The sequence below is a fragment of the Chenopodium quinoa genome, unplaced genomic scaffold, assembly GCF_001683475.1.
Source record: "Chenopodium quinoa cultivar QQ74 unplaced genomic scaffold, ASM168347v1, whole genome shotgun sequence".
NCBI classification, from domain to species: Eukaryota; Viridiplantae; Streptophyta; class Magnoliopsida; order Caryophyllales; family Amaranthaceae; genus Chenopodium; species Chenopodium quinoa.
The window spans coordinates 1,101,025-1,120,698 of record NW_018743175.1 but is presented as its reverse complement, the minus strand read 5'-3'; the positions used below and the strand labels follow the sequence as shown (position 1 = coordinate 1,120,698).

The window sequence follows — 19,674 nt, the reverse complement described above, 5'->3', positions numbered from 1 at the left end:
ACAAAAGTTTTTATTTATTCAAATGTTAAAAATAAATGAAAAAGATTTTAAATTACCACTTACGTTACTTTTTAGTTGCAATAAAGGATTTTTTTTTTCTCATAAATAATACCCCTTTGTTGCAACTAAAAACAAACGTAAGTATGTAGTATTTAATTGTTACTTAGTTTACACCCTTGTGCGGTAGTTGTGCCATGCATGCGTCCACCACTACGACCCAGCTCACGATTCACGATTCACGATTTGCTAATTATCGGTGAGGTAAGGTTTAGCTAGACTTTTTTTAACACATAAAAGATGATATATTAATTACTTTAAAAGTTTTACATACATCAAACCTCAACCTCATTCCGTAAGCAAAATTAGAGGTTGGTAAATAGCTTAAAACATAGGATCTCAAGCTAAACTGAAAATTAGGGATGATTCTACTGTGTCATTTTTTAAAAATGGACACCATAACATACCGACGTGGCATGTTATGATCGATCAATTATTCATTTATTTTTAAAAATCAAATTATACAATACATGTATGTATTATTGTAAATACATGTATTTTTTTAAAGAATACAAAATTATTGTATTTAAATTTTTTTATTTTTTTTATTTTATTATATTCGAATCTCCATGAACGCACCTTCATGGTCTTCAATTGGAGCACAATTCAAAGTTGTTGAAGCGATTGGAGGTCGGAATTGTTGTAATTGGGTAGCGAATTGCAGTAATTGATGGAGGATTGGAGGTTCTAATTGTCGCAATTATTGCTGCGTTTTGGTGTTGTTGATGAAACTTGGATGGAAGGTGGTGGTTATTGCTGCGATTGGAGGCCGGGATTGTTGTCATTGGGTAGCCAATTGCTGTAATTGATGGTGGAATGGAGGTTATAATTGTCGCAATTGCTGTTGCGTTTTGGTGTTGTTGGTGAAGCGTGGAGTGAAGGTGGCGGTGGTTGCGGGCTGGTGACGGAAAATGGTGCTGATGTGCTGTCCGACGGTTGGAGGTGGTTGTTCTGTTGCTAGGTGGTGCGGCGGTGAGTTGCTAGCTGGGTTGCGCCGTTGCGGGCGGCTGGTAGTCTGTGGTTTGGGAGTTGATGTTGGTGGCTTGGTGCAGTGAAAAGGCAGGGCATAAAGGGATTTTCATAATTTATGATTATGTATTGTATTAAAAAGAATAAGTAATATAAATACAATTTTAATACATTATGGATATTAAAAATAATTCAAAATTAAAATCAAAATACTATATAAGGCCAATCAGATTTTGCCACGTCAACATATTGTGGTGTCTTTTTTGAAGAATGACATTGTAGAATTTTTAGAAAATTAGAGGCCACTAAACTAAGCTTACAAAGAGTGCCCTTCTGAAAAGCAAATAAAAACAGACAACTAAAACAAATTAGTTTGAAACTTAGATAGGCAGAGAGCAGATCATTCTTCAAGCGCAGCAACAAGAGCAGCCAACTCTTCATTATAGATTGGCTTGATGGAGTCAGGGCAAGGTTGAGTTAGACTTTTAAGTCCTAACTCTTGTTTGGAAACGAGTGTTTGAACTCATGATAAAAAATAATTAAGCTAGAATTCTTATTTGTTTAGCAAACTTTTAGTTATACTTTCATATTTAACTCAGATTAAATATATCTAACTTTAATTGGGAGTGTTTATTCTGTATTTTTTTTAAAAAAAATTACTATATTAGTTCCTCTATTGTTTACAAATACTTTATTATGCACTTTATGTATTTAGAAACATTAAGTATTGCAAATTTATTTGTAATAAGATGTTTAAAGTAATAACTCAGGACATCGCTCAAACCACACACTATTTCTCTCTTAAACCAATTCAAAAACATTTTACTCGATTACAATAACATTATCACATAGTTAAAAGAGCGTTAATTGAGTTGTTATAAACTTATCCACCATCTAATTAGTACATTCTAACATACTGTTGTGCGACAGCGGAAGCAAAGGTCGAAAACAAACAAGAAAACAATAAAGAAATTCAATGCAAACAATAAGAACAACACCAAGAATTTACGTGGTTCACTATCGATGTGATAGCTACGTCCACGGGCACCGAGATCGAATGATTTCACTATAAACTGGCAAAGATTACAAAGATTACAATGAAGAACTTAATCACTCAAAGTATTCTCTCTCTTGTGTTTCTCTCTCCGTTACCCTAATAATGATAATAGGAAGTTTATATAGTAGTGATTCCTAATTAAGATATACTTAGGTTACAATATCACAATATGATAAATATTAAATTCGTAATCGCTGAAAAAACCCAGATCGCCCGGTCGGGCGAAGGCCCGCCCGATCGGGCGCGAGAACACGTCTTTTCCAACAACCGAAGTACTCCAAAAAACCCCTTCCGCCCGGCCCGATCGGGCAATGTCCGCCCGATCGGGCGAAGGCTCGCCCGGTCGGGCGAAAGCTCGCCCGGTCGGGCGCGCGAGAGCAGCTTCTTCAACGAATTTGCCAGGCACCTCTTCTTCTTCCGCCCGGTCAGACCGGGTAATGTCCGCCCGATCGGGCGGACAAAGCAACGAAGTACGAGTCACCTAATACTTATCAACAATCTCCACCTTGACGAGAACTCGTAGTCAGCAAACGACCCCATCAAGACATAGTGAAAAACATCTCAAGCCAAACCCGATGCAAGACTCATGCATAAGCCATACATCCCGATAAGTCTTCAACCAAGACCCATCACATACTCGTCTCCAAGTATAACAACTCATAATGCTCCACCTGCATCACAAGCCCCGGGCAAGCTCCACCTTAAGGCCAACACACCTACACCAGGAGCTCCCCAACTTCGCCCCTCAGGGCCTACTACATCACGTAGTAATCAATATTTAACAAGTCTAAGCAATGTTTAAACTTGCTAAACGGAACAGGCTTAGTGAAGAAATCAGCCGGGTTGTCAGCAGTCCCAATCTTCTTCACCTTAATCCTCTTGTCAGTACGTAAGAAATGATACCTGACATCAATGTGCTTCGTCCGATCATGGTGTACTTGATCTTTAGCTAAGCAAATCGCACTTAGACTATCACAATACACTGTAGCAAAATCCTGTGCAATACCCAGTTCACCTACTAGGCCTTTGAGCCAAATAGACTCCTTAGCTGCAGAAGTTAAAGCCATATACTCAGCTTCAGTAGTTGACAACGTAACTGATGACTGCAATGTAGACTTCCAACTAACCACAGAACCACCCAAAGTGAACACATAACCAGTCACAGACCTCCTGGTATCCACATCAGCTGCATAATCAGAATCACTGTACCCAGTGACCAAGCATTCCTTATCATTCCCGTACACAAGACCAATATCAGCTGTCCCTCTCAGGTAGCGAAAAATCCTTTTCACCCCTTGCCAGTGTTCCCTCCCAGGTCGAGCCATAAACCTGCTTACAACACTCACGGCATGCGCAATATCCGGCCTAGTACAGACCATAGCATACATCAAACAACCAACCGCATTTGCATATGGAACTCTAGACATATAAGACAACTCCTCCTCTGATTGAGGTGACATAGACAAAGACAACTTACAACTAACAGTAGTTGGCGTACTTATAGGCTTCGATTTTTCCATCCCAAAACGAGACAAAATCTTTTCAATGTAGCTTTTCTGAGTCAAGAAAAGCTTACCTCTAGCCCGATCCCTGTAGATCTCCATATCCAAAATCTTCCTAGCTGCACCCAAGTCTTTCATGTCAAACTCCGAGTTAAGCATCTCCTTTAATCTAGCAATATCAGATTTATTCTTTGTGGCAACCAACATGTCATCAACATATAACAAAAGATAAATCATGGAACCATTATCCAGCTTACTATGATACACACAGCAATCATATGAATTCCTGTCAAAACCTTGTGAAACCATAAAAGAATCAAACCTTTTGTACCACTGTCGGGGGGATTGCTTAAGTCCATACAATGACTTTAGCAATCTGCAGGCATAGTGTTCCTTTCCAGGAACTTCGAATCCTTCGGGCTGCTTCATCAGAATCTCCTCCTCCAAATCGCCATGAAGGAAAGCCGTTTTAACATCCAACTGCTCCAGCTCAAGATCAAAATGTGCTACAATTGACAATAACACACGGATAGAAGTATGTCGAACCACAGGTGAGAATATCTCAACAAAATCAACCCCTTCTACCTGACTGAACCCCTTAGCAACTAGCCTAGCCTTAAAACGTATTTGCTCAGTTTCCGACAACCCTTCTTTCTTCTTGTAAATCCATTTACAACCCACAAGCTTCCTCCCTTCCGGTACTTTTACCAGTTCCCACACTCTGTTCTTGTAAAGAGACTGCATCTCTTCACCCATTGCGGCAAGCCATTGCGCAGACTCACTACAACTAATTGCTTGTTTATATGTGGCAGGTTCAAATGACTCTACATCATCAGCTACACTCAATGCATAACCTGTCATCGCATCAACACAGCAATTTCTTCCCTCCATCTCTTCAATCAATCTAACAGGCTTCTTGATAACTCGTTTAGGCATCTCAAGAATGGTGTCAGGTTGACTAGATGACCCCTGATTAGATTGCTCCACCTCATCCCCAGAGTTAGAATGAGTAGGAGTAATCTCAGGTTCAGGAGTACCCGGCACTGGAACATCAGCATCATCATCAATATATTGTACCCGAGGTAAATCAGCAATGGTAGACTGATGTACCTCAAGTACCCCATCTGTCTGTAATAAATTGTCTCCTTCCCTTCTCAAATCTGAAATCTCTGCATTTTTAATTGAATACATGGTGTTTTCATCGAAAGTAACATCCCTACTAAGAATGACCCGACCCTCCGAAGGTGAAAAAATTCTAAACCCCTTCACACCATCCCCGTACCCAACAAAACACCCCTTCTTGGCTCGTGGATCCAGCTTACCCTCAATAACATGATAATAAGCAACACAACCAAAAATCTTCAAATTCGAAAAATTAGGCAACTTACCACTCCAGATCTCAAACGGAATCTTGGAATCAATTCCAGAATGAGGACCCCTATTAATGACATAACAAGCTGTTAACACAGCTTCACTCCAGTACCTCCTCCCAAGCCCTGCATTAGAGAGCATGCATCGAACTCTCTCTAGCAGTGTCTGATTAACCCGTTCTGCTACACCGTTCTGCTGTGGTGTCTTCCTGACAGTATGATGCCGACCTATACCCTCATCTGCACAGAACTGATTAAACTCGTCTTTGCAAAACTCTAGCCCATTGTCCGTTCGTAGCTTCTTGATCTTCCTTCCTTGTCGATTTTCCACCAAAGCTTTCCATTGCTTGAAAACTTTGAAGGCCTCATCCTTTGACTTAAGCAACCTAAGCCATGTGTATCGGGACTTGTCATCAACAAATGACACAAAATAGTGGTAACCTCCCATACCTTCAACTCTAGATGGACCCCAGCAATCTGAATGGATGTAATCGAGCACTGCATCAGTAATGTGAGCACCCTTGCTGAACTTTGACCTGTGTTTCTTACCAAACACACAATGCTCACAAAATTCAAGGTTGGCAACCTTGACCCCGGATAGAAGACCCCTCTTGGACAATAGCTGCATCCCCTTCTCCCCCATATGACCAAGCCTCATGTGCCAAATCTTAGTCATCTCCTGGTGAGATACAGATGCGCAAACCGCAGAACTAGGCAGTGTAACACCCTCAAAAACATAGAGGGTGTTCCTTTTGATACCCTTAAGTACCAACTCAGAACCTCTGAAAATACACAACTCCCCATCTGAAAACACACCATTGTACCCCAAGTCATCCAGGGTACCCAATGAAATCAGATTCTTTCCTAAAGCAGGAACATGCCGTACATTAGTCAAAGTTAACCTCCGCCCATCAACAGTCCTCAACCTCATGGAACCAATACCTGTGACCTTACATGGAGCATTGTTACCGACTATAACCATGCCCCCATTGCGAGGTTCATATGTATCAAACCAATCTCGACGTGGACACATATGGAACGAACACCCTGAATCTAGAACCCAGTTATCAGATAAATCATCAGACCTAGCAGAACTGACTAATGCTAAATCTTCCTCTGAATTATAGCTCTCATTCGGTTTCTCTTCAATACAGCAGCCTGGGACTTGTTTTTCCTCACCGGACAATTATTCCTAAAGTGACCCGGTTCTTTACAGTAATAACATGTTTTAGTAGTAGTTTTACTAGATCCATCCTTGCCGTTTCCAGCACCCGACCCAGCATTGTTCCCCTTGTTAAACCCCTTATTCTTTTTAGACTTTCCGGACTTAACAAACAACCCACTACCATTATCCCCATTATCACTCGTAGCTTTCATTCTGAGTTCCCTAGTATGAAGTGCTGCCTTCACTTCTTCTAAGGTTATAGAATCCTTACCAACAACAAAAGACTCTACAAAATTCTCAAAGCTAGACGGTAGAGATACAAGTAAAATCAACGCAGCATCCTCATCATCAATTTTAACATCTAAATTACGTAAATCAAGCAAAATAGAGTTAAGTTTTTCTAGATGTTCCCGTAAGGAAGTACCTGACTGCATCCGGAGGCTAAACAACCGCTGTTTCAGTAATAATTTGTTGGTCAACGACTTAGTCATATACAATGACTCCAGCTTCAGCCACAATCCAGCCGCCGTTTCCTGATCAGCCACCTCCGTGATGATTTGATCATCAAGACTAAGTAATATGGTAGAGTGTGCCTTCTCTTCCATAACTTCTAACTGCGAGTCAGTCGGTCCGTCTCCTGACTCCGAAGTAGTACTCTTTGGAGCCAACGGACGCCATATCTGCTGTTGTTTTAACAGAGCCTTCATCTTAATTTGCCATAGCCCGAAACTATTTTTCCCGGTAAACTTCTCAATTCTTATTGTTGAATCTCCTGCCATTGTTATCTTCAAGAAACTCTCCAAGGATTGAACCTGAGCTCTTGATACCAATTGTTGTGCGACAGCGGAAGCAAAGGTCGAAAACAAACAAGAAAACAATAAAGAAATTCAATGCAAACAATAAGAACAACACCAAGAATTTACGTGGTTCACTATCGATGTGATAGCTACGTCCACGGGCACCGAGATCGAATGATTTCACTATAAACTGGCAAAGATTACAAAGATTACAATGAAGAACTTAATCACTCAAAGTATTCTCTCTCTTGTGTTTCTCTCTCCGTTACCCTAATAATGATAATAGGAAGTTTATATAGTAGTGATTCCTAATTAAGATATACTTAGGTTACAATATCACAATATGATAAATATTAAATTCGTAATCGCTGAAAAAACCCAGATCGCCCGGTCGGGCGAAGGCCCGCCCGATCGGGCGCGAGAACACGTCTTTTCCAACAACCGAAGTACTCCAAAAAACCCCTTCCGCCCGGCCCGATCGGGCAATGTCCGCCCGATCGGGCGAAGGCTCGCCCGGTCGGGCGAAAGCTCGCCCGGTCGGGCGCGCGAGAGCAGCTTCTTCAACGAATTTGCCAGGCACCTCTTCTTCTTCCGCCCGGTCAGACCGGGTAATGTCCGCCCGATCGGGCGGACAAAGCAACGAAGTACGAGTCACCTAATACTTATCAACACATACTTTGATTCATAGTTAAAGTACACTTCTACCAAATGTGTTGGATATTTATATAAGGAAACCAAAGTTATAGTCATATAGAAGAAGAATAAGAATCTAACATGAGTGATCAATTCTAGTAGAAAAACAAACGATAATAGTACAAAATAAAGCCTTTATTAGTTTATTACAGGTGAAATTTTTAAAAAAATAAAGAATTGGAATATTACCTTTTAAGAGTGAGTAGATAAAATATGGATGGTGCTTGTTAGAGTGGTGAGTTTCATGGATTGAAATATTATTGATAGGTGTCGCCTAAAGGAGATATTAAATTAAAGAATATATTTTACACTTCCAAATCTCATATTTATTATACTTTCATAATTCTTTTTATTTACTAATTAATTATTATTCATTCATATCTTAAATATTTTCAAGACCCTGATATTCTGTGACCCCTTTTGTTCCCTTCTCCATTGTCACACCACTTTAAGTTGTTTTATTTCTTAATTAAATTAAAAAAATACGAAGTATAATTTATATACATATAACGTTATTGTGGGATACTATTCCCTGCCTAAAGGGGTTTTGGTTCCCTCTTTTCTGCCGTCTCTTTAGGACTTTTTGATCAACTTCTTCAATTTTTTTATATTTGGATTTTGATGGAAACAATATTATCATTGGTTTACTTAGCCTATAATCAAACTTTTGGGAGATGATATTCAATTTTTGTTATTATCAAAAGAGATGACACCACATGTATGTGATTCTTGAGCATCGGTGGTAAGTAGATCTTACAGTTTGAGTTTAGTTTGATTCATATTCTAACAAGACATTTTAATCTAGTTAAATTAAGTAAAATCTGGTTATATTTAGGTTTGTTGATCATTAGGTTATTTTGAAAACGGTTAATGTTGTTCTATTTATCAAGTGTTGCTGTGTACGTATTGTACAATTCGCGACGATTAGTTTTTGTTAATCAAGAGGAGTTAGCACTATGTTGGTCTAACCTGAAACACGACATGAATAAACACGAGTTTGGCCTACTTAAGCTGGACCACGCACTCTTTTGGTTGCATACTTGCATGACCCATGGTCCATGGGATGAAATTTAGTACAAATAGGTACCTTGGAAAAATAAATTCTCCATCCCTTGAAAATAGGTCAGTATAGTATTTGTTGACCAACTACATCAACTTTAACCATATATGTTTGTGAGAGGAGTGTTTGACTCACAAAAATCCATCATAAAATTTTGAGGAGAAGAATAACAATATTTGAATTCATATGTTTGTAACTTTTTAAAAATGAGATCGAATTGAACACTATTGAACAAAATATCAATTTATCCATCATAATTTCCCGACTATAAAGATACACTCATAAATTATCGACTATGTTAACAAAAATGCATTAAACAAGACCAATAGTCGAATTTCCGACAGAATAGCCAAAAGAGCACATAATAAATAATAGAGGAATCATGCCATACCATGGAGGTAGGCCATGACAATGTCACAAGCACAATGAATAAATTGTGTAACACGGCCCACGTGGGAGCCCCATTTCTTACAACTTTAAAATAGCCCAAAAACCACTAAATTTAAACACAAGTAACACCCTTCAATTCTCTGCATTATTATTCTTCAATATATATATAGCAAGTTATTATAGCTAGAAAATTCAAATTGACAAGACTTTTAGAGCATTTTGGAATATAAATTACAGGTAAAAATTTAAAGGGGGTGGAAGAAGAAGCGATACTCTGCAAGTTCAGGAGAAAAGATCGAATATCTTCATCCTCAGCCTCACAGTCATCGTCGTCATCGTCGTCGTCTAACCTTTTTCTTTCCTTAATCACACTGCTTTTATCTTTGTACCATCATATCGTGAGCCCATAATTTTATGTTTTGTTTATAATATAAGCTTACTTAACTTAGATTTATACGATTCGTACGTATAAATACATACACCTCCTACACGTTTAGAAATGGGAAAAACCTATAAAAGAGCCCTTTCTTTGTTCTTCTCCTCCATTACTTGTTGTTTCTTTGGTTATAAACATACTCATCATCGTACACATAGTCTTCATAATCGCGTTCGTGTTACGAGCAACTTTCGGTACTTTTCCTACGACATGCCTAAGTCGTCTCGCCCGTTGTCTCTGCAGGTTTGCCTCCTTCCTCCTCCTCCTCCTTCGCTCTTCAACAAACTTCTAAAAATTTTAAGGTGTTTTTACTCTATTGTGCATGTTATTGGTCGTTCTTGTATGTTGTACGGAGTCATTTTTATCTGTCTTATTTATTTGTTCATTTATATGGTTTAGACTTAATCTCCTCAAAACTACTAAGCTAATCTTGCTCTCATGCATTTATTACCAAACAAAAAGTCTTCCATAAAAATTCTAGTTAGTAGTACCTAGCATACTTAATGTTTTCATCCCATATAATAAAAGTATGGATAGAGCTTGAGAAGTAGTGAAGTACAATAGGTTTGTACCAAACAAAAATTAAAAAAATTAAAAATTGTTAATTTATCATGATGAAAAATTCTAGCTAGTAGTACCTAGCATACTTGTTATTCTACTTTTTGTTTCTCAGACCGTGGAACTAAAGGTTCGTATGTGCTGCACGGGATGTGAAAGGGTTGTCAAGGATGCCGTTTTAAAACTTAGAGGTAATAAACATCGATGTACGTTAATGTTTAGTATTTCTATTTTGCACCATATAAGGTCGTTTATGCTTATTGAAATTATTGTTTGCTTACATAATACACCCGTGCATGTATACCTCATAAGCCAGTACATAACATGAATACAAAGGCCGAATACACATCTAATAAACCCATCGCACATGTACTTACATAAACTTGGGAAGAAAACATATACCAAAAAGCAAAGTATAGTAGGTTCTCCTTAGAAATTAAATATCCAATACATGTACAAAATATTATAAATCAAAGCACAAACTAAATTAAATATTTAGATCATGATTATTATCTACCGAAAGTAACAGAAGACAAACCCCACAAATAATCTCACATATATATAAAGCACAGATCAATGGACTAAGTTATAATTACACTTTTAGTATATATAATTAGAATCTTCTTCCATTCAAGTTCGATCGACAACAAGACAACTGTCTTTTTAAAATTATTCTTAGCTGAAAAACATTTGTTTATGTTCTAATTTTTTTTTGAAAAAGAAAAGTTTGCATAGATTCCATGCAACATTTACATATTTTTCTCATGCATATACTTTGTTTTGGATTAGGAACATTGTTATATATCTCAAAAATTAGTCCTTTTTGAATTTGAAATTTCTTAGTGTAGGTGTTTTGGTGTAAAGTCATTTTAAAGATTCCTTTAATATTAAATATTGCACATAAAGAGTTTACTATAGAGGGCTATTCTTTGTGATAATATAAGATATTAGATAAAGGAAGAAATTAAGAAAAAGGCGTGCAATATGACTTCCCTCTTATCACGTTGAACAATTGAAAATCATTTAAATTATTCTTATGTTTAATTATAAACCATTTTTAATTTTAATGGATAATTATAAAACATACATTATTCTTTTTAATACAAGTATGTAACTACAATATTAAGTTCACATAAATTAGATTCATAAAAATCAGGTGAATATAACATATCATTATAGAATTATAAACAATGAAAAAAAAACAAGTGATTGATTTTTCACTTTTGGAAAGAAAATAGAGGGATTAGAAAAATAAGAACCCAAAAAGAACATTTGTGCCATATTATTCAAATTACTATTCCTTTTTAATTGATTTGACAAAATAATATCGATTATCAAAATAAATAAATAAATAAATAAATTAAAAAAAAAAAATAAAGACAAAGTAATATCACGACTATTATTTGTAGATAATTTTTAAGTGCTAGAATATTATATGCCCAGATAATAGTGTTAGCCTAAAAGTTTACCCAATTTTTTGTATGCGGCCTGTTGTATCGTGCGGCAAGGGTTACTCGAGTTACTCGGTCAGTTTCTCGATCATGAGTTACTCGAGTAACCCATGACTGAGCAACCCCTAACCGAGTAACTCGAGTAACCCCTGACCGAGCAACCCCTCAAATAACCTTAACCGAGTAACTTGAGTAACCCCTGACCGAGCAACCCCCCAAGTAACCCTTAACCGAGTGAACCTCTCGAGTAACCCTGTCTGAACCCCTCAAGTAACCCCCGACTGAGTAACTCGAGTAACTCCTGACTAAATAACTCGGGTAACCCATATCAAAATAACTCGGATAACCCCTGCCACATGATGTGGCCTGCTACACCAAAAAGTTGCTGAAAAGTTTATTATAATAAACTAAATGGCTTGACTAAAAGCTCCTTATTATAGGGTCATGACTAAATTAAAGCTCCTAATTAATATAAGTGGAAAGTAACTAAGTGGATTGAAGAATGATTACCATATCCACTTCTTCCTAATTAAATCACTAATGTCTACATTTCGGCTAGTGGGCTCATATAAAACTTAAGGGAGCAAGTAGCTAGCTACTTTTTTTATATAGTAAAAGCCTTAAGTTTCCTGTATTATTGTATATCTAATATACAACTATATTTTCTTTATTTATGTATTCTGATAAGTTAGGGTATAGTCACAAGAGAAGACTATCTAAACTTTTTGAATATCTATCCTTTAAAAAAAATATCGTATATTAGGTAACAAATGATGACTATAAACTTACTCGTATATTGGATGATTTACAGGAGTGGATTCGATAGATGTCGAGCTTCCAATGGAAAAGGTGACAGTCATAGGATATGTGGATCGTAACAAGGTGTTAAAAGCTATAAGAAGGGCCGGAAAGAGGGCCGAGTTTTGGCCCTACCCGAATCCTCCTCTCTATTTCACATCGGCCACCAATTACTTTAAGGACATGACCCATGATTACAAAGAGACCTACAATTATTATCGCCATGGTTACAATGTTGGTGATAAGCATGGCTCCCTTCCAATTTCTTCCCGTGGAGATGATAGAGTCAGTAACATGTTTAATGACGATAATGTCAATGCTTGCACCGTCATGTAGTTATAATGTTGTAACAACTACATTTATTATCTCATTTAGCTAGGAATCATATATATGTACTAGCTACTTGTATGTATTTTATGATGTAGTCTTTGTGACTCCTATAGATCTCTTAAAATAACAAAAGAAAAGAGTAAATAGGAGTGTAGGAATATTTAGTTCCTATAATATAGCTATGTGTTATGCATCCCTCGTGCCAAAAATGTATGGCCGTGTGTTATTGTTGATCAACTTAGTTGTGTCAAAAAAAAAAAAAAAAAAAAAAATCTCTTCATTAATATGTATGTTACATTGTCACCAAACTCGCCTTTGGATAATATGCGAAAATGATTTTGATTTGGGATGTTATATTATGGTTGAAATAAAAGCATTTCGCAAAAATATGCCTATATTAATTAACTGAATAAACGTAAAGTAATACTAAGTATTTGTTTCACGCACATTTCGAAATAAATACTTCATACTTCGTAAATGGAATGATGAGTACGAGCTTATATTGGTATATACATATGAAATGAAATTCAGTATATTTAATTTATTTTTTATTTTTTTTTAAGGTGAGGAAAATTGTCTAATCAAGCTAGAATCCTACACAATTCAACCCATCTCGAATTAGCAGGCTAGACGCAAAAAAGGGAAAGGTCTAATGGATCATCACCCCAAAAGTCTTTTAGTTGAAATTGAACCTCTAAAAGGTTGAAAAGTACCCTTTCAGTTAGTTTTAATAAAAACAAGTTTAAGAAATAAGTAAGTTTTGCTAAGAGTTGTTTAAAAAAGTTAGACTTTTAATAACATTTAATAAGTTCAGATAAATGAAAATGAGATGAAGACAATAACGCAAAAAAAAAAAAAAATATCAAGCTTATAATAATCCTAGTGATTTGATTCGTCAACAAAAGAGATCATAGATCGGCCCACATCTTAGCTAAGGCCTCTAAGGCACGGACCTACCTACCTAAGGGCCAAAGACTCCTCCTTTGAGCTGGATAGGGTCAGTGCTAGTGGGCTTAATCATTCTATTCATTGCATTTACAGCATTGATTTTTTATTTGATTTTTCTTTTTTATTTTGCTAAAAGCTTGTAGGTTTTTTTTTTTTTTTTTTTTTTTTTTTTTTTTAATTTATTTTTTTTGGATAGGATGTTGAATTATTGGCTTAAAAAATCCATATGAGAATTGATAACTAATTTTGCACACAATTGTGGAGGACGGCAAGAAATTCATCATTATGTTGTCCATAGATGAATTATAGGGACTATACATCTTTTATTTATTTATTTATTTTTAAAAAATAGTTAGAATGAACTAATGGGGAAAAAAAATCTTCTAAGATCATATATAAATTTGGATTGGGTCACAAAAAAGTAAAGTGACCTTATATTATATTTAAAAATAATATTGGAGTGTGATAGTCTTAATTTAATATAAATAATTAAGTGGTATTTGATGTTTGATAATTGATGTTGAAATATTTGAATAATGTACATTTAACAGGATATATATCAGCATCAAAGAAAATAAAAATTATTATTAAAGAAAATTAAATAACAGAAACCTTATATTATATGAAGGCTCAACAACTATATTGTTGAGTGCTGATCATCATCAAGAGCTTCTCCATAGGGTAATTCTTCCTATTGGTAAAATCAATTTATTTAGCTAATATTTTGCATCTTTTAACTTTGTAGGTGAGAGCTAGTAGAGTTAGTGCGCCATTTCTCTAAGTAATTTTTATTATTTACAATTTAGGTCACAAAAAGTAGAACAAAGCAATAATTTTTAATAAGATGTGAGGTGATTTGTTTCAAGTTTTCAACCATCTTTAGAAAGAGAATTGATTTGTACGTACAAAGTATAAAAGTTGTACTCTCTTCGTTTTTTTTTTACAGATTTCATCATTTGCAATTTGTATGGTCTTTAACGGATACATTTAAGTATTTAACTATTTTATCTTTGTACACTTTGAAATGAATGTAACAAGATTGCATATGATAATGTTTTTTCTTATGTATAAAATTAAAAATTACAGTATATTGTATATTTGGTACTTTGTTGGAGTTCGGTATACTTTTTACGGCTTGCCTGGGATTGGGGGAGTGATTATTGAGGAAGAAAATCCATGGAGTAACTGTTAATAGAGTAGAAGGTAGGGGAGAATGATCACAAGAGTTGATTTTGATGTAGGTTAGCATAAGGGAATTATTTACATGGGTAAAATTGTTTTTTGGGCCTGGAATAAAAACCACCACCAACAATAACGACAACCAAATTGCAGAAATCTTCATAGCATAATTCTTCAGATTAATTAATAAAGGAAAATTCAAAAACACTACAAAATTCTGCGAAAATTCAACTCAAATCTCACAAAAAAAATGCAGAAATCAAACATTAAAGATGAAATTAAGAAAAAGAAGAGAAATAATTTACAATCGCACAAATTGAAGCAAAAAATCAGCGCACAAATTGAAGCAAAAAATCAGCACATAAAGCTCTAGATCTGGAGCTTTGATGGTTGAATTTAACCGTTAAAATACCTTTCTAAGCTATTGAATTGGAGATGGAGAGAACAACAGCAGTGACTGGCGGCGGCGAAAAAATGACGACGGCGAATCAACAACGACAGTGGGCTGAAGACTGGACTCGGCCCAAGTGATGATTGGGACGTGGATTTCCTGCAAAATGAATGCATGTAAACTAGCCTCGGGGTTGTGTCGAGGAAGGCCCCTCCGATGCTGAAGTTAGTATGTTGGTTTCTATAGAGAAAACACTATGCAAGAGTATAAAATGCTTGAGGCTTAAATGTCGACTTTGGTGAAAATACACAGGGTAATTTTTATTCTAGTGGGGTGGGTAATGCATTATCCTCAAATGGAGGGTAAAAATTTCTAGCCCGAAATTATATCCTCATTCTAGGCATGTGGTTTATGCCATGCCCATAATAATTACCTCCTTAATTTTTAAGGCTCATTACTCTCATATCAAACAGGCCAGGCCCTTAAAATGGTAATGTTTTCTACCAAATCATCAATTGGTCTAATCTGCACCCTTGTGCAACTACAATAGCTGCAACACTGGCCCATTAAAGAAGACCAATTGCAAATGTGCCCAATTGTAAACGTGACCCAAACAAAAACGCAGCCCAACCACATAAAATTTACAGAAAAACCGTCACTTCCAAACCGCAGTATTTTTTTTTTTTAATATATTTTTTTTTAAAAAAAACCTTTTAGTCATTTCAAAATTTAATTTCTGAATTTAATTTCTTCTCCCTGTGATTTTCTCTCTCTAACAATCAAACGAAGTTCATTCTCTCTCTTCTATATGACTCGGATGCCTTATGTTCATAGAATATTTTGAAATTATACAGAAAAATCGTCACTTCCTAACCGCCATATTTATTTTAAAATATGCCTTATGTTCATAGAATGTTTTTTTTTTAAAAAAAACTGTTTAGATTATATTAGTGCATGTTCATTATTTAGATACCTTATGTTCATAGAATGTTTTGAAATGTTCATAATATAAATACTTATTGTCATATGATAAATATTATTAAGTATTAATCTTCATAAAATATGTTCATATTTTGAATGCTTATGTTCACTTTCTGAAATGTATATATTCATATTTTGTAAGCATATGTTCACTTTCTGAAATGCATATGTTCACATTCAAGGACCAATGCATATGTTCTTTTTTTATTTTGAATGCTTATGTTCATTTTCTTAAATGCATATGTTCATTTTTTTTATGCATATGTTCACTTTCTGAAATGCATATGTTCACTTTCAGGGAACCAATGCATATGTTCATATTTTGAATGCGTATGTTCATTTTCTAAAATGCATATATTCAGATTTTTAGTGCATATTTTCATATTTTTAATACTTAAAATTAGGGGTGTTCAAAAATTTGTCCGGACCGATTGACTGGACCAAATTAATCGGTCCGGTCTTTGGGTAGAGAAATTTATTTTTTCGGTCTTCGGTCCGGTCCGGTCCAAAATCCTATAAAAATCGGTCTTGGACCGGACTGGTTTTTTTGCTTAAAATTATACATAACCTTTAATAATAATTAAGATTATCCTTAACAAGTTTGGAATACTCTAGTCGTATGAGTTTTTTTTATACTAAACATACAAAAAACGTTAAAATGTTGTTTATATTTTTTTGATTTTTACATAAATTATTTAAAATTTAGGACGTTTTTTTTTATAAAAATCGGTCCAAACCGGTTCGCTTCGGGTTTTGGACAGATTTTTTCGGTTTGGTCCGGGTTTGGTCCTAGCTTAATCGGTCCGGTCTTCGGTTCTTGAAATTCAATTTTTCAGTCTTCGGTCCGCTCTTGGACCGATGAACAACCCTACTTATAATGCGTATGTTTCACAATCATTTTATTTTATATTTCTTCAATTTTCTTGTGTGCATAATTAAATACCTTATGTTCATAATATTTGTACTGTATGTTCATTCCGTATGAGGAATTCGAAAAGAAATTGAAGGATCCTTCAAATCCTTCTATCTTGAGTCAAGATGAAGGAATTAAACAAAATACAATTACAATTGAAGCTAACCTAAAAAAACCTAATTACAAATCCAAAAAACAAAACACTAACCTGCATTGACGATCTCTTCGGTAATAACAACTAATTTCATGTTGTAATCAGCAAATTCAATCGAAAAAGTGAAACAAAAGAGAAAAAAAAAAAAAAAAAAACAGAGGAGAGAGAAAATGAAGAACAAAGGAGAAAAAACAGAGGAGAAGAAAATTATGATGAAAATTTTGATTGAAATTATGATAAAAATTTGAATTAAAATTATTATAGGAAAGAAAAGTGAAGAGAGAATATTTGAATAAAGAAAACAAAAAATTTAAAAAAGGAAAGCAGAAACGCGGGAAAAATGTTATAGCTGAGTTTAATGGGTTGCGTTTCATGTTGTTGCCGGTTTACAATGATGCATGTAATAATATGCGCCAAATCATTCATATTAAGCTCAATTAGATGAGGGTCCAGTAAGCCCAAGTGATTCGAGCCCAATAGTGAATGTTCAATTATTCTTAAATTCATGTGAAGTACATTTTAGAAATTTAGGCCCAAGCTACAGTCCACTATTTGACGATTATTTTTAGCTCCTTCTACACATGTTAATGTTGAGATCAGCCCAGGCTCGGTTTCATTTCTAGCAAAATAAATTTCTTTATTGTGAGATGCTTGGAAATTTGGAATCAATGGTATGCATAGAATATAACAATTTTCGCCATCTAGGATCCATGATGATATGGTTCCATCATAAAACCAATTGAAAATAGGAAATTATAAGTAATTAATCCACTTGGATTGTAAAAATTCTTTACATTATCTTTTAATATGGAACACTGAATACTCATACACCTATACTTAACGTCTGATTTTTCATATACAATCCAAACCTCAATTGGCTCATGAAGTCATGAAAGCACGGGAGTATTTGATTATAGAGTTAGATGTGAAGGGTATATGCGTTTATATCCTATAATTTTCACAATTTAAAATTAATCTCATGCTAAATTTCTTTTGTCATAATAGTCGAAATGATATATAGACTAAGGGGCCAACCAATTTTCCAAAATAAAACTATAAATCGACAATGCAACTTAGTATCTTCAAATTATTGCATTGTGTTGCTAGCTGCTCTAGCATTACTATAAATCAAGTAATAAAAGTGAGGTTTATTTTTCTTCTCTGAAGGGTCACTGTTCATTTCTCTTAATGCATGGGCATACAGTAGAAATGAGGCATACCTAATTGCTAAAATATGACATTGTAGTACACTGTTCAGTATCTTCCCTTGCTTTTTGAAAATTTTGTACTATGGTGAAGTTTTCTACAAACTTCATCCCAAACCTCGATTGTTTGACTATATAACTGATACAACCTTGGTTGTTTAATGTTTACTATTCGATCCATATTTGTATGTCCACGAATTTTTTCCCACATACTATAAATTAAAGTCACATACCAAGATATATTCGAAGTAAATTAATGTAATTTGATATATGTGATTACTTTTTGCAGTGAAAGCTATAGTGTAGTAACAAAGATATCCTCACAAAACTAGGGTATGTAAATTAAAGGATTGGAATACACACACTAGTATCTCTTTGACATGCAAATTGAATAAAGAAAAGTGAGTAGAAATTTAATTAGAAACAATCCGAAATGAAAAGTGAGAAGAAATTCATGAAACAGAGGGATTATGTTATTGATAGTTCTATAACTTCTATTACATTCTTTTTTTTTTCTTTTTTTTTTTTTGGATTTTTTCTCTTTTTGTTTTACTTGTGTAATTAATTAAGATCGATAGCTAGCTTTTGGTCCCCAAAGTGATAGCATGGCTTAAATTTACTAGTTGTTGCTTTACAAACAAGTCGTCAATTTTATTTGAGACAAATGGGCCATCAATCACCATCAACTTTAAGAACTAATTAGTAACTAATCACACACATGCATAATCATCATTAAAATGTAGTTTCTTAGCTATTTTAGGAGGGGGAGTGTAAGAGCTAGAAAAGGTAGTGTACTCTCGTTCTCTTTAAAGTGTCAAATACTCCGTCCTTTTTTTTTTCAATACAGATATTAACAATAATAAAGAACAAGAATAGATCATGTAAATTTTTGAGCAGTGTATGTGAATGATTATAACAACTAATTTATGATCAAAATAAAAGAGGGTTCTATAAAATCTATGATACTAAATGTTTCGGTATGAAAACAATGAGGCCTTCGGCAGGCCCTTTTGAGGTGGAGAAGACTGGTCTCGGCCTAAAGAATGCTGGAGCTGAGGGTTTCCTGCACAGCACAGAACACGTAAAACTGGCCTCGGGGGTTTTGTGTTGAGGAAGGCCCCTACGATGCCGAAGTCAGTACAGCGTATAAAGGAGAGAGAGAATAAGTTATGCAAGAGATTTAGTGCTTGAGGCTGATTGTGGATGGATGTGGAGTGAGGAGAACACTAGCCTTTATACCTTTGCTCAATAAAGGGGCTTGGGCCCTTGG

At 35.2% G+C, this 19,674-nt stretch overlaps 1 protein-coding gene across 1 annotated transcript; it reads left to right on the top strand.

Moving 5' to 3' along the window:
• The first annotated feature begins 9,173 nt into the window (after positions 1-9,173).
• Positions 9,174-12,905, top strand: LOC110732336 (heavy metal-associated isoprenylated plant protein 30-like). The gene is made up of 3 exons (XM_021912260.1): positions 9,174-9,739; positions 10,170-10,245; positions 12,317-12,905. Exons 1-3 carry the CDS (start codon positions 9,560-9,562, stop codon positions 12,637-12,639), a joined length of 579 nt encoding a protein of 192 aa, XP_021767952.1. The 5' UTR covers positions 9,174-9,559; the 3' UTR covers positions 12,640-12,905.
• Positions 12,906-19,674: the final 6,769 nt, after the last annotated feature.

Excerpts from the sequence above, each read along its gene's own strand:
- LOC110732336 (XM_021912260.1), top strand. The coding sequence starts at position 9,560 with ATGGGAAAAACCTATAAAAGAGCCCTTTCTTTGTTCTTCTCCTCCATT. Across the intron at positions 9,740-10,169 it reads CTCGCCCGTTGTCTCTGCAG|ACCGTGGAACTAAAGGTTCG; the intron begins GTTTGCCTCCTT and ends TTTGTTTCTCAG. Across the intron at positions 10,246-12,316 it reads TGCCGTTTTAAAACTTAGAG|GAGTGGATTCGATAGATGTC; the intron begins GTAATAAACATC and ends GATGATTTACAG.